This window comes from Tachysurus vachellii, chromosome 10 (assembly GCF_030014155.1).
Source record: "Tachysurus vachellii isolate PV-2020 chromosome 10, HZAU_Pvac_v1, whole genome shotgun sequence".
NCBI lineage: Eukaryota > Metazoa > Chordata > Actinopteri > Siluriformes > Bagridae > Tachysurus > Tachysurus vachellii.
This window is the reverse complement of record NC_083469.1, coordinates 21674775-21690403: the sequence shown is the minus strand read 5'-3', so window position 1 is coordinate 21690403 and position 15629 is coordinate 21674775. Positions and strand designations below refer to the sequence as shown.

General features: G+C 37.9%; 1 protein-coding gene across 1 annotated transcript in view; it reads left to right on the top strand.

Annotated features, from left to right (window-relative positions):
• The first annotated feature begins 238 nt into the window (after positions 1-238).
• The window catches only part of dnajc17 (DnaJ (Hsp40) homolog, subfamily C, member 17), a 48412-nt gene continuing 33021 nt past the window's right edge, over positions 239-15629 (top strand). The window contains exons 1-5 of the mRNA XM_060880270.1: positions 239-403; positions 8095-8164; positions 14861-14919; positions 15213-15300; positions 15418-15500. Coding sequence (XP_060736253.1) covers positions 326-403; positions 8095-8164; positions 14861-14919; positions 15213-15300; positions 15418-15500 — 378 coding nt within the window. The 5' untranslated portion in view covers positions 239-325. The remainder of the gene's footprint in view (positions 404-8094; positions 8165-14860; positions 14920-15212; positions 15301-15417; positions 15501-15629) is intronic.

The following is a 15629-nucleotide window of genomic DNA, read 5'->3' as shown; positions in this document are numbered from 1 at the left end:
AACGACCAAAAAAAAACTAGAAATCACATTCATGACGATTTATGGTGATTATATTTCTTTGCCTACATTGACGCTAATGCATTAAGAGGAGGGGGTCCCCCGTACCAAGATGGCGGCTCAGTTGACGCATTCGCTCCAATGTACTGCCCTAAACAAGGCGACATCTAGTGTATATATCTATGAAACAAATCTCTCAACGGGTAAAAGGACTTTTATTTTACATGCTCGTAATCCGGAAGCGTTTATACTGTGCTACGTTTTCAAAATAGCTTATAATAGCGATTAGTTTTAATTGCTATTTATTTAACAAAAAACAACAAAAAAAATGGCTTCTACAAAAGAATTATTACAGATGGACCTGTACGGTTTACTCGGAGTTGAAGGAACAGCGACAGAGAAAGAGGTGCAGTAAAAAAGTCCCACATGATTATTAAGACTCGCGGTAGTGAGTTGAGCTAGCAGTGTCCTGACCGGCTGGTGTTTGTGATGGAACTGATGTGTGCAATAAAATGACTGAAACACCGTTACAGTGAATTAATAAATCAACATTAAAGACCAAACATCGTGTTAGTTGGCTGTTGTTAGCTTTCTACTCTTACAGTCTGTCAGTGGTCTTGAGTCATGTGGCTGACAGGTTTCTCTGTCATACCATCCTTTATTTACATTAACATTACAAATATTAAATATCATTTAAATCGACCAGGAAGCAAGGCTGTTCATATTTTTTTATTTTATTTATTTTTTTTTAAAAAAATTGTGAATATTTATTACCTTTATACAATATATCATCTGTAGCCAATTACATCCCACTCTCAAAAATAAATAAATAAATAAATAAATAAATAAATAAATAAAATAAAAGGCAGCAAACTGCACATGTCCTTGATCTATGTACTTATAACTATGTACAGAAGATGTACATTTATAGTTATCATCAAAAGCACCTTTAGCATATTTCTTTCAACTTGTCTACCTTTACAAATAAGTTAAGGTTTTGTTTATTGAATCTTCAGAACCGCTGAGATCCCTGTACACATATCTACTAGCTTTAAAATGAAAGGTATATAATATTATATTATAATATTATGTGCATGTGATGCTATGAAGTGTAATGCTTATTATTTTTGTAGTACCTCGTCAAAAACAAACGGCTGAAGACCAACTGAGAACCTGCACAATTAATACAAATAGAAAAAAAAAAAATAAATTTTTTTTATATATATATATATATATATATATATATACTAAACATATAATAAAATACTGTAAAGAAATGTAATGTGTTTGAACCTGTGAATAATTTTATTAACATTCATTTTATATAATTAGTTTTTTATTATTTATATTTAAATCCCACACAGGCTAACATTTATTTATTTATTAGTTAAAACACCTTTTAAAAAAAAAAACCTTCGGTATCAATAAGAAACACCTGTCAGTCACTTGTTCCAATATTTGTGATCACTTGAAAAATGGACGGGTTTAAACTTAAAATTTATGGGTTTAAATGTAACGTCCGCAGGCCTGAAGAAGACCCAGCAGGGTCAAAATGTTGCCTTTTATTAAATATGGGAGTTATAAACAGTGTTGCGGACATTACATTTTTTTCTGATGTGCACACAATTACTTGTTTAACACATTTTTTAAACTAAAGGTGCCATGTTCTTTAGGCAGACTGGCTGTTTTTTGTTAGGGCTGAGAGATTAAAAACCTTTTTACATTTCACACCATTACAGGTGTGAAAGTATATTAAAAACTTTATTGTGTTCAAAAGTGACAACTGACAGATTTTCCCATATGTCAAGAATAACAGCCATGTTACTACAACGAAAAGGTTTTCAGCTCTTATTCTGTAATTCCTTCTTCCTGCTGGTTTATTTCCTGTCTTTAGCGCCTACACACAGGTTGCAGGTAGATCCTTGCATGTCTCAGGTTATTAGTTTATAGGAAGATGACATGCTTACTAACAAAGAAGATGAAGTGCCTGTATGGCTGTGTTACCTGTGTGTAAGCTTTAAATTTAACTTAAGGCCTTGATAAAATCACGTTTGTAAATTAGGGATGTACCATTTACACTTTTGGCTTTTTCAAGGACGGATGTGGTCCTGAGATCTAACTAACTAAAGCATCAGTGGTGGGATAGAGTTTGGCTAAAATACAGATCAGTGTTTGTTTAATGCTACGTCCACAGATGGCACCCTTGTACTAGTATAACTCCGACCAAATCCACAGTTGCAGTGCTTGCGTGCCTGGCTCGTGATGAGAATGATGCAAAGCAGGGGCTCTAAAACACTTTTCTGGCTGCAGTAAACCCTTTCAATGACCTTTTAAGCCAAGTAGCACTGGAAATATATCTGACTCTCTAAAAAGAGCATTCACTTTTTGAAGATCACATCATCATATAGAAAAGATAGATTATTTAATAATAGATAAAGAACACAGTGAAATTCTTTTCTTCACATATCCCAGCCTTGGAAGTTGGGGAGCAGTGAGGGTTAAGGGTGTTGCTCAACTGTACAACAGCGGCAGCTTGACAATGATGGGATTGAACCCCGATCCGCCAATCAACAACCCAGAGCCTTAACCACTTGAGTCAAATGCGTATATCTTATTTTATATATTTCTATGCTGAAGCATTTAAATGTGTCATGTATTGGGTTTAGTAGTCTGTGCTTGATCTCCATTTTACTTTGTCGTAGGATGATTAAGTTCAACCCTCTGCAGCGGACTCTTCTGATGCTCGGAAATTCTTTCTTAATTACTTGTTATATGCATTTATATAGTTATAAAGTTCCAGTTTTTCAGATACTACAAAGTCCTCTACAAAATCCCTATGTATCTACAGTAGAGAAAACACTGGTTTAAAGAATCCAATGTCCTTATAACTTGTGCAATATCTTCATATACACCAATCAGCCATAACATTAAAACCACTGACAGGTGAAGTGAATAACATGGATTTGCTCGTTATAGTGGCACCTGTCATGTGGTGGGATAGATTAGGAGTCCATGAGTCAATCAGAGTAGTCATGATGACACTTGAACCATGAGGCAGTGGAAGAAGGTGGCTTGGTCCTATGAATCACGTTTTCTTTTACACAATGTGACCAGCCAGATGTTTGTGCATGTGAAATCACCAGAATGCTCTACATTATTACTTTCAGATGATGCTTTATGTACCATGCTGTTGTAGACAAACTACATCTCTTTATGCCACACTGAAAATCTTGTTCAGGAATGGTTTAAGGAACATTGGCTGAAAGATTTGGCCTCCAGATTTCCCCGATCTTAGTTTGATAACGGATGCGTGGGATGTTCTGGACAAACAAGTCTGATCCATGGAGACCCCACATTGCAACTTATAGGACTTAAAGGATCTGTTGCTAATACCTTGGTGCTGGACACAACACACCCTCAGAGGGTTCATGGAGTCCAGACCTTGACGGATCAGAGCTTTTTTGTGGCATATTGGGGGACCTACACAATATTAGGCAGTTGGATTTAATGTTATGGCTGAAAGGTGAAGCTCAATATTGTAAAGATATAGAATGTACTTTCAGAACACTGACTCTGTTTGTTATGAAATGGTCTGTACAATGGAAAGGAGATTGCTAATCATGTGGCAGCAGCACAATGCATAAAACCGTGCAGGTCAAGAGCTTCAGGTAAAGGGAAGAGAGTTCAGATTGTTTCGAGCTGCCAGGAAGGATACAGTAACACGTACAATGTCTTTACATCTGTGGGGAGCAGAATAGTTTCTCACCATGCACAAAACCTCCAACCTTTCAGGTGGATGAGCTAAAACAGCAGAAGATGACCTCGAGTTCCCTATAACACGAATCTGAGTCTATCATGAACACAAACTCACCCAAACTGGACAGACAGACCATGCATTTTTTTCTAGTTTGTTGTGATGCTTTTCTGCTCACCACAGATGTAAACAGAGATATTTGAGATACTATAGATTTCCTGTTAGCTCAGAACAGTCTGGTCTTTCTCCTCTGATCTCGCTCATCATCAAGGTGTTTCAGTCTGCCCACCCTCGAAACACAGGATACTTCTTTCTGTTTTCTGTAAATTCACCATTCTATATAAACTCCAGAGACTGTTATGTGTAGAAAATCCAAGAATATCAGCAGTTTCTGACATACTCAAGCCAGCCCATCTGGTATCTACAACCATTCTGATGTTTGATGTGAACAATAACTGTATCTGCATATTAGACATTGTGCTGATGCCAAATGTCAAATCAAATCAAATTTTATTTGTCACATACACATACATACAGGGTACGACATGCAGTGAAATGCTTTATGCAACTGTCCAGTATATAAGCATTAAAAGTATAAAAAAAAAAGCATACAATAAAATAATACTAGAGTAATAAAAAAGTATAAACTATAATATAATAATAATAACTTTTATTTTCTATAGCGCCTTTAAAAGAACGTCTCCAAGCGCTTTACAAAAGCAAAATAAAAGCAACAAAATTACACACATAGTATAAAGATTAAAATTGAAGCAACAAAAATAGACAATAAAATAAGCACTATGTAAAATTACAATTAGTCAAATTAAAAGCTACCCTAAAAAAATAAGTTTTAAGCAGAGATTTAAAAGTGCCAAGAGATTTTGCTTGCCTTATCTCAGTTGGTAATGAATTCCACAGTTTTGGAGCTAGTGAAGAGATGGCCCTACTGTATCTCCCATCGATTTTAAACGAGTTAACGGAACAGTTAAAAGACCAGTTTCAGAAGAACGAAGATCGCGAGATGGAATATAAGGAATTAAAAGATCAGCCAAATATTGAGGGGCTAACCCGTGTAAGGACTTGTAGGTAAGCATCAGAATCTTAAAATCAACCCTAAACCTAACGGGGAGCCAGTGCAAAGACTCCAAAACGGGAGTAATGTGATCTTTTAACTTTGTTCTAGTAAGTATCCTCGCCGCCGAATTTTGCACTACCTGTAATTTGTTTAAGGTAGCTTTAGACACCCCGGCCAACAAGGCATTGCAGTAATCGATACGGAAAAAAAACAAAAGTGTTGATCAGCAACAGAAAATGACAGAATTGGACGCAATCTAAACTATATAAGAAAACTTTATAAAAATATGAAAATATAAATGGAGGGATAATGTATATACATATGCAGAAATATACATATGTACAAGAGTATTTGGCAAACAAGTCAGTGTGAATTAGATGTTCTGTATGACTAATGTATGACAACATGTACAGTATATTGCAACCAGCACTTTTCAGAGCTGTGCTGTTCTTAAAGATTCATCAAAACCATTTGACTAATATGAATCAAGACCGGGGGGCACGGTGGCTTAGTGGTTAGCATGTTCGCCTCATACCTCCAGGGTCGGTGTTCGATTCCCGCCTCCACCTTGTGTGTGTGGAGTTTGCATGTTCTCCCCGTGCCTCGGGGGTTTCCTCCGGGTACTCCGGTTTCCTCCCCCGGTCCAAAGACATGCATGGTAGGTTGATTGGAATCTCTGGAAAATCGTCCCTAGTGTGTGATTGCGTGAGTGAATGAGTGTGTGTGTGTGTGTGTGGCCTGTGATGGGTTGGCACTCCGTCCAGGGTGGATCCTGCCTTGATGCCCGATGACGCCTGAGATAGGCACAGGCTCCCCGTGACCCGAGGTAGTTCGGATAAGAGGTAGAAGATGAATGAATGAATGAATCAAGACCAGTACAATGGTATAAGTGCTCTTAGCCTGTATTGCACTGTTTTTTCATATTCAGTATGGACCAGTACCTTTTATGGTTATTTCAAAATACTATTACGATATATTTTTATTTCAATAGTGACGAGGAATATGGTGCAAGATGACCGTGCCTCTCGGCTGACATTATTAGAGATCATCCACTGGCAATGTAAGCTTGTTCATCAGTACAAGAGCTAACCTGGTCTCTTATGCTGAAGTAACCAACTTCCAAATTCCTTTCTACTGTATAACTACATGAAGAATCAGTGCATATGGTCCAAGTTGAAACAAACTCGAATACATTTACGGTTATTCCATCTTCTTTTCATTCGAGCAGCATGTCAATCCTTTAAAGCGCTCAGAAGCAGACAGAAAATAAAATTAGCCCTCCTGTGTTACAGGTTTTAATTTGCACCCAGGGTAAACCTATCAGCTGCACTCTTTTTGAACCCTATCTAAAAAGCGAGAGAACACAAACTCAGATATGGATCATACCTCACGGGAAAAGCTGTATTTTCCCGCGGCTAATTTTTTCCCCCCAGGGTGGTGGATTAGAGGCACGGTGAAGATTGTAAGCATAAAATGTTCGTTTAGATAATGATGTTTAGTTTTGGAAAGCCAACCAACTGAACCATGAGTTGTTGGATTATTAGGATAAAGACACATGTAGGCATGTTGTTGCCAGATTTGCTGGGTGGTGGTCTTAGCTCTCCAACATGGTTTTTTTCCTTACAGAAAGTTGCACTGCTACAAATAATAAAAAAAAGGACAATCATGTATATGATGTACAGTAATAAGCACGCATGTTCACTTTTGAACAATATCTGTTTTTAGATTAGAATGATGGTCACAGAGATGTTCACACGTCCTGTCAGTGGATGAAAATTTGTTCAATAGGATACTAACTGAGGGCAAATCCGATATGTGCATCTCTATTATCGTAATGTTTTTTTTTTTAACACAATTCTCTTTTTCAAAACTCTTCATATAGCTGTGCCAAAGCTCCATTTGTCTCAATCTAAACAAGAGAAAATGTTTCTTTCTTTTTTGTTTTGTGGTTAGATTTGATTGTTTCGTCTTAGTATAATCTTGTCGCGTTTTTGTTTGATTTGTAGAGCTGTGCATCATTTGTCCATCGTGCTTAATTGAAGAACCTATCTGAACGTTAGTGTTTCTCTGAAACCCACTTTCCTTTACTGATTTTGTTCTTTTTAGTTAACTTTGCCCTCTTGTTTTTAGCAGTTAAATCGGTTTAATCAAAAGCATATCGTCATCATTAACATTAATGTCACAAACAATTGGATAATATGTGCAGTGTAAATGGTTTAAAACTATTGGAGGTTTGAGTCGCTGTTTTGCGTGTGCATTTGTGTGTGTGTCTGTGCATATGTATATGTGCATGTGTATGCGTGTGTGTGTGTGTGCATATGTATATGTGCATGTGTATGCATTTGTGAGAGTGCGTGTGTGTGTGTGTGTGTGTGTGTGTGTGTGCTTATGTATGTGTGCATGTGTAGGCATGTATGTGTGTGTGTGTGCTTATGTACAGTATGTGTGCTTATGTGTATGTGTGGATTATATCACAGAAGTAAACTATAGAAATATGAATTTTAGCCTTGTGGGGACATTTGGCTGGTGTCCATGAAGAAAAAAATAATGTTTATTTGAAAATCTGCAGCTTTTATTCAAAAAGCTTTCCTTTGGGTTACTGGAGTTAAGCTTAAGGTAGAATATGATGTAGATAAAATAACGTCAATTAGCTGCATTAATAATTACAACAATGCAAGATTTTCCCAAGTGCAGTAGGACCAACATGCGTGTGTGAGTTTAATAATGTGTTTTTTTTGGTCAAACCCCCTTTATTTTGCATCCTTTTATGTTAAATATGAAGTGTATAAAAACACTCTGTAGTAACATTCAGTTGGCTCATGCTACTCTAAACTTTTGGTGAACCGTTATTACCACCTTTTTTTTTTTTAATTTCCAGAATATTTCATATTGTGTTTTCTTGGGACTGTCACCCCTTTCCGTGATTCCTCCCCCTTATACGTTTTAGTTCTGCACTGTTCTTTGCCAGTAACGGCATGAATAACAATAGAGTCTGAAATTTTATCATGAACTTGTTTGCCAAGAAGCATACAGTGGCTTGGACAGATCTCAAGAAAAGCAGTCTCTTAGTTTTCTGAAACCTAGTAAGACATGAACATACTATTCAGATTCAGAGGATGTGGAGTGAAAGTTGGGTTTCTTGCAGGAGAATAATTGGTGGTGTTATGTCTGAATCACGAATACTACAGTGTACTTTGCTAACCGCAGCGGTGGCCTGCAAAATGATTTTTTTAAATTGAATTATCTTTTTTTTTTTTTTTTAATTTAGATCAAGAAAGCATACAGACAGAAAGCTTTATCCTGCCATCCAGACAAGAACCCAGATAATCCCAAGGCTGGTGAGTTGGTTTCACATTTATACATATGTTCAGTGGCTATTTTAATAGGAACAGCTAGACACCTGCTTATTCATCCAATTATTCATCAGTTCCCAGTACATCATGTGGTAGTAGTGCAGTGCAAAAAAAAAAAAAAATCATGCAGCTACAATCCAAGAGCTTCACATCAACCTTCAGAGCTCGCACTTTAAGGGTTAATGTGTTTGCTCTCTGGCCCAACAGTGGCTGTCTGGTTCTCTTGGGATCAGAACCACTACATAGTTTATGTACATTTTAAACACAAATGCCTTTGTAGCAGGAAGTTTAGATTTAACAGGAAGTTTATGTTTCTGTCGTATTGTACTGTTTATAGGAACATTCAGCCGTATCATTTTAGCGATGTGCTTTTCTTGCCGGTAACAGCATGACTAGGAAGGACTTAAAATCTTAGCATGATCTTATTTCCCATGATGGAGTGTCATGTTCATGGGAGAAAAGGTTTGGATACATTCTACAGACACATGGCAGCAGGAGCTAGACACAATATAGCTTGTTCCGAGTTCAGTTCTCAGTTTGAAGAGCTTGTGTTTTTGCCTTAAATGGACTGAAATCTTGGATAAAAAAAATCTGGTCTATTATAAGCCTTCACTTTGTCTCAATATTGAGATATTTGAGGCTATATCGTGTAGAGATTACGTTTGTGACGATCATATTAGAGATGTGCTAACATCTGTATGTTATTAATGTAAACGTCTACATAAATTAATTAATTAATAAACGTCTCCGACACAGTGAAGAAATGTCATAGCGCCAAAATTATCTCATTTCTGCCACTATGGCATTTCTGTGCTGTGTCGGAGATGTTACCTCTAATATGATTGGTTATAAAAATAAGCCCTACACGATCTAATCTGTAGCATCTTATTAATTCACTATCGTTATTAAATATTTTATACAATACATGACTTCTCCCTCTTCACCTCTCAGACATTTTCTCCTCTGCTAAAGAAACTCTAAAGCCTCTTAAAAGTCTTTCTCACTACTTCTAAGACTTTTTGACCTTAAGAGCTCTTTTCGGGGTTAAGATGCTTTATGAATAAATTTTGTCTTTATTAGGATTTTCTTTTTAATTTTCGGAGGAAATGCCCACATTTCATTACGTTTCTTAGAATTTTTGGAATTAGGACCAACTCTTTGCACTAAGAATTTTCATGAATACGGGCCCTGAAATTTTTGCTCTAAAATCAACTGTTATTTTTAGCTGTACCTTAATCTCAGTACCTTGAATAAAGCCCCTATTTCTGGCTGAGGAAAAGCAGCTCTAAAGCATGAGGCTGCAATCACCATGATGTACTTTTGGTGATGAGCTTTTTTCTCCCTGGACATGTGAAGAATAGCAATAGTAGAGATTGTCACATGCAAAGGGTAATCAGTACTTGTCAGATTTTCCTCCAGCTCCATTAATGTTGCTGTAGGTCTTTCAGCAGCCTCGTAAAATCTTTACATCACAAAAAACCTGTCATCTGTAGGCCTTTACATCTGTTGTAAATAGATTATTAGATTACACTAAACAAAATATTGTAATATAATAAGATTATTAATCCAATTTCTATTTTTTTTAAATAAAATATAAGCAGCAAAATAATTTGCCAATAAAAAAAGTCTAATTCAAGCCTGAAATGAGTATGAAAAATGGCTAGAAAAACTTGGTGAAATAAAAGTTATTTTGTTTTATTGTACTCCTTGTAATAAGAATTACTAGCTAAATATTTCTATAGTCTAGGAGTTTCCACTAGATGTCTATAGGTCACTGAGAGCAGAAATATACACTCTTTAAATGTGAAGACAAAGTGAGAAATGGAAAGTAAGGATTTGTCTGTGACCATCTTTAATTGTTCTGATGCTGCTCCTTGTACTGATTGTTTACTGTGTTATGAACACAATCACTACTGGATTTGTATATATTGGTGGGATGATAACCTGATAAATGGAGGAATAATGAAGAGTTGATATTAGCTGATACATCTGGTAAACAGACTGTGTGGAGCTGTGATTCTGAAAGAAGCTGAGTAAACAGTCCATTGGGGCTTTGGATTGTTGAAGCTCTAGGTTACTGATCACGGGGTCACAGGGTTCAAGCCCCAGCCCCCCCACCACCAAGCTGCCACTGTTGACCCTGCACTCTGACCCCAACTTCCTAACAATCTGATGTGTGATAAGAAAATAATTTCACTGTACTGTAATTCTGTGCTTCTTCTTTTACATTTGTTAATTTGGGAAATGCTTTAATCTAAAGGTGACCTGAACCGAGTAACGCCGACAGCTTGGCAGTACCGGTATTCAAACTCTTAACTACTAGACTACAAGCTAGAAAACGGTTAAGCAACCCAAAATGCGAATCTATGTTTAATCACTTACAACAGAGGACGTGTGGCACTTCCTTGAGTCCTTGAGTTTTCTGCCTTTTGCTATTCTAAAGCACATGGAGCCATTCCATCATGTTTAGTTTAAGTTAATCCTGTCTTTAACCCAGGCATCATACTCACAAAGGCCGGTGGCTAATGTGGTTAGTGGTTCAGACAAATCCAGGCAGTTTCTCTTATATTCCTGAACCACGGGTCTCTAGAGACAGTCCCGAGAACAAAACTCAACAGGCCTGGAATTGTAATTCAGTGTTCGAAAACGTGAATCTGCACCTTGGACAAGGAAGCTGTGCGGCATGGTTTCGATTGAGGCTCGTGCGGTCTCTGGACGCCTCGGCTGAATCCTGATTATGTCAGCAAACGAGGGGGTAATGGGGGTTCAGAGCCCAAAGAGTTGGGGCTGGCTTTCCCAGAAACGAAAACCGAGAAGGCTGCAGAAAATGCGGCCTCAGATGCATTTCATTTACGCTCTCACACAACAAGAGGAAGCCATGAAAGGGGCAGAAAAAGGGGAGAGAGGCAAGGTTCTCTTCTGGATACTCCATGAACTGACTCAAAATTCACCTATGCAATATGACACGGATGGTTGAGAGTAATATTTATGAAATGATTAACATTTTTTTTTTTTTAGATTATATTGTACTATTCTAATAGAATCCTTCCAGTCTCTTGGGTGTAGCTTGAAGACCATGTTGGTGTGAAATATAGCACCTCACACATTGTGTGGCACAATTTGTCAACTGCATTTTACTCAACCATTAATGGGGGAAAAATCAACACAGGACCAATGATGCTGCTGAGGGTGATGGATTATTCATAACACAATATTGACACTGACATTTTAGTGGAGTGGGTAACTCATCTAAGCGTAGTCTCTAACTATGTACTCATAATGTAGGTGTGTGGTAAAGTTAGGTTGATGCTAGAAGGTCTGGACTACGTAGCAGCTTTTATTGGCCAAGAACCGTCCAACAGGGTGTCCGGCTGACATCTAAATAAACCAATCACAGTTTGTTTTGCTCAGCATTATGTTTAGGGCATGACATTGTAAAGTCCCAACAGACCAGTGTGCAACTTAATTTTTGTGCAAATTAATGAGTCTGTACCACAAACTTCATACAGTTTGTAAAATACAGCATTTAGCTGATCCTCATATGCTCTCATTGATCTCAAATGTAAATATTTCCTTCTTCTCAAAGCACTTCATGGTAATGGGTGTGAGTGCTACTGGGCGGTAGTCATTCAGGCACATCGGGTTGGAGTGATTTTAAGACGTTTAACCTCACATTTCAATGCTTTATGTGTACATTGTGAAATGATGTGGTGTAACAGCTAGATGCTTAGTAACAGATCATAAATCAAACTGCTGTGTGTTGAATAAACAGTAGTCACACCATAGTGTCAAACGGTGACGGAAATACTGTCAATTGGAGTGTCAATTGTTTTTTTTTTTGTTTTTACAGTGATGCTCAGAAAAGTATCTCCAGGATTCTTTATGTGGCAAAATATTTTGTCACTAATATAAAAGCACCTGATAAGCTCCTGATGATTTACAGTGGTGTTACTCTGTATTCATCCAATCGTGGTTGTTGACGGCACAATTATGTAAATAAAAATGTTTAGAATGTAAAATGTTGGATTATGAATAGCCAGGATTATCCGTGTCGGTCCTTTGCTAGTCCCTTTGTATTCATTCCTACTTACAGACCAGTACACACACTGAACTGGGGGGCTCGGTGGCTTAGTGGTTAGCACGTTCACCTCACACCTCCAGGGTCGGGGGTTAAATTCCCGCCTCCGCCTTGTGTGTGTGGAGTTTGCATGTTCTCCCCGTGCCTCGGGGGTTTCCTCCAGGTACTCCGGTTTCCTCCCCCGGTCCAAAGACATGCATGGTAGGTTGATTGGCATCTCTGGAAAATTGTCCGTAGTGTGTGATTGCGTCAGCGAATGAGAGTGTGTGTGTGCCCTGTGTGTGGATCCATCCCTCCATCCATCCCTCCATCCATCCATCCGTCCTCCCATGCATCCATTCATTCATCCATCAATTTTCTGTACTGCTTATACTTCAGAAGGTCCTCAGCTGAGAGTCTTGAGGTTATCCCAATGGACTCTGGAAACACAGATCCCAACCCCAAACATACATGCACACGCGCACATAATTTAGAGATACCAGTTATGTCTTTAGACTGGTGGAGGAAACTGGAGTGTGCAGATGAAACCTTGATGCACTTGGAGAGCATCTTGCAAACTCCCCAAACAGAGCGGAGACAGGAATCGAATCTGAGGTGAAGCACTGTGCCACCATACCCTGTCTATCTTCAGATTTACTTACACATTTCTTTATAAGGAAACACTATATGTTAATTAGTCCTTAGTTCTCTCCTGTCTCTTTTTTTTTCATTTCACCAAATACTACATCAGCAATATATGGTCAAAATGACAATAAAAAGCTTCTTGACTTGATTTAAAGAGCAGTAAACAGTAATAAACTTAATAAAGTCAACATTAGTAGACTCAGGTGTAATTTGTGCAGTTGTGTAAGGAAATTAGTTTTACTGAACAGCTTGAAAAATCTGCTTCAGTTCTTCTGGATCTTCAGGGATCTCAACGTGTGTTTTTTTTTTCCCTTTCTTTTTTCTTGAGTGGTCTGTTATGTAATATATTGTTTTCTTAACTGACATAAAACATTTTTTTTTCCAGTAACCTTTCATTTTTGTTTGAAAAGTCATAGTTGGAACCCTAAAATGTTTTTGTACTGACTGAGGAATGCAGTAATAAAATAAACATCTATCAAACATCTATTTAACAAATTCTGTACTAAAAAAAAAATTGGGGCCCTGAGTTGTTTTCACAGTACAGTATATTTATCTAAAAACATGCAGATATGTGAATTTAGCTGTTTTTCATCAACGTTAATCGGCCGTGGTCTTAAATATGATCATTTAATATGATGGTGATTTACTATCCAAATATTAACTTTGCTATAATTCTAGGACAGTGTAGTCTAATGATAGTAAAAAACATGCATTCATTATTAGTCAGAAACGTATATTTATGTCCTATAACTGCACTGCCTCAGCAATGTTCATGTTTTTTGTGTTCACAAACTGATTAAAAAAGCAAGAGTAATAATCACCAGCCGGGGAACTCTGAGATATTTCATCTCTCATTTTATTAGCATTATTATGATTATTGGTTATGCTGCATGATGAGCGGTCATACGACATGATGAGAAAGGTGAAGCCTAACAAGTGAATGTTCTCAACATTTTAATGAAATCTTGCGAATCTGCTAGATGTTTCTAAAGGTCATTGACCAGCTAATATTTTGGAAAATGACTGATTCTAGCTGTTATAACGTCAGCGAACGGATTTACAGACGTTCTCTAACGACGATGGATGAAAAGCGTTATGAAGCGTCTGGTGCATGGCGCAACAATCCTAATCCGAGTTTAAACAAAGGAGAGGTTTCAGGATAAATAACAAGATGCAGCTCGGTCATGAGCTCATTCAGGAAGTTCACAAAATAACCTGCTCAGTAGTAGTAAAATTTTCTTTTGCCACAATTCAGTTGAAGGTAATTCTTAATTTCTCCATAACAATAGATAGATGTTTATGATTGGGGGATTTAATGATGTGCGTGCTCCATCACTTATTAGTGAGAAACAGAAAGGCACTCATGCCAGAAGAGAGTCATTAAAGTTCTGAAGGAGTGTAGGGTCTGCAATGGAGGAAGGGGGGTTTGGGGGAGGTTTGTGTGGAACCCCTTTCTTGTCAGCTCCTCCACAGGGCTTAATAAGAGCTGCGGCAGGGGGCCTCCAGGTTTACGTGAGAAAAACGGCAGGCCATCATTAGAGGAAACGGCTTTCGTGAGACTGAGCGCTCTCTTTTAATGCTGCAAATGTGGGATAACACGAGCCACTCGCAAATTGCCAACCCGATCATTATAATTATTTAAGATCCCTCATTTAGCTGTGAACATGCACGTGTGAACCGTGGTCCAGTTACCATTCTCACCACACAGAATGTTTCCATTTATGTCTCCTTTTTCCTTTTTTTCAGCATTCTCTCTCTCTCTCTCTCTCTCTCTCTCTCTCTCCCTTGTTTTTATTATTTATTTATTTTTTGCTTTCCACCAGGGTAACCGTCAGTCAAACATATGTTTTGAATGGTGATTTCATGGTTTTGTCTTTCGTGCGAAGAAGACACACAGGCACAACTGTCCTTAAACTTAACCGTAAACTAAGCCTGGGTTTAATTGTACTTGATTGTTCATTGTTGTCTGTCGTACACAGCTGAGCTCTTCCACCAGCTCTCCCAGGCCCTCGAGGTGCTGACTGATGCAGCGGCACGGGTAAGAAAATTGTCTAAACAACATGAAATGAACTACTGCGCATCCAGCACTCACACTAACACTTACACAAGGCAGCATTATATACCTTGTGCTGATAGGGACTGTAGCGTTACTAGTCATGAGGTTACCTTTTCGAAGTGGATCTTATACCAGTAATTGAAAACAGTTCTGTTATGAGTGAGTTCTGCTTCAAAAGGCATTAAAATTACCTGAAAATCAAACCAAGAGTTTTCTGCTTTTATTTTTTTAACACAAATTTGTTGTCGTTTGTGCCATGAATGTATTCTGTCCAGGCGGCCTATGACAAGATCCGTGCTGCAAAGAAGCAAGCCGAGGAGAGAAACAACAGACTAGATGACAAGAGGAAAAAGATCAAATTAGGTGACGCATCTTTGTCTCTTCTGCAGGGACAAACATCTCAGCCTTCTTCACCTTCAGCCTAAATCAATCTGATTATCTGCTAAATTAAATTTTTTCGTATGTTTGTTTCGTCTGCAGACTTAGAGGCTCGTGAACGACAAGCGGAGGCAGAAGTGCAGAAAACAGAGGAATTCAAAAACACCCGAACATTAGAGGAAGAAGTAAGAACTGAGTTTTTGGAGAAAAAAAAACGAAGGTCTAAAATATCGGAGATTCACACACACACACACACACACACACACACACACACACACACACACACACACACACACACACACACACACACACAC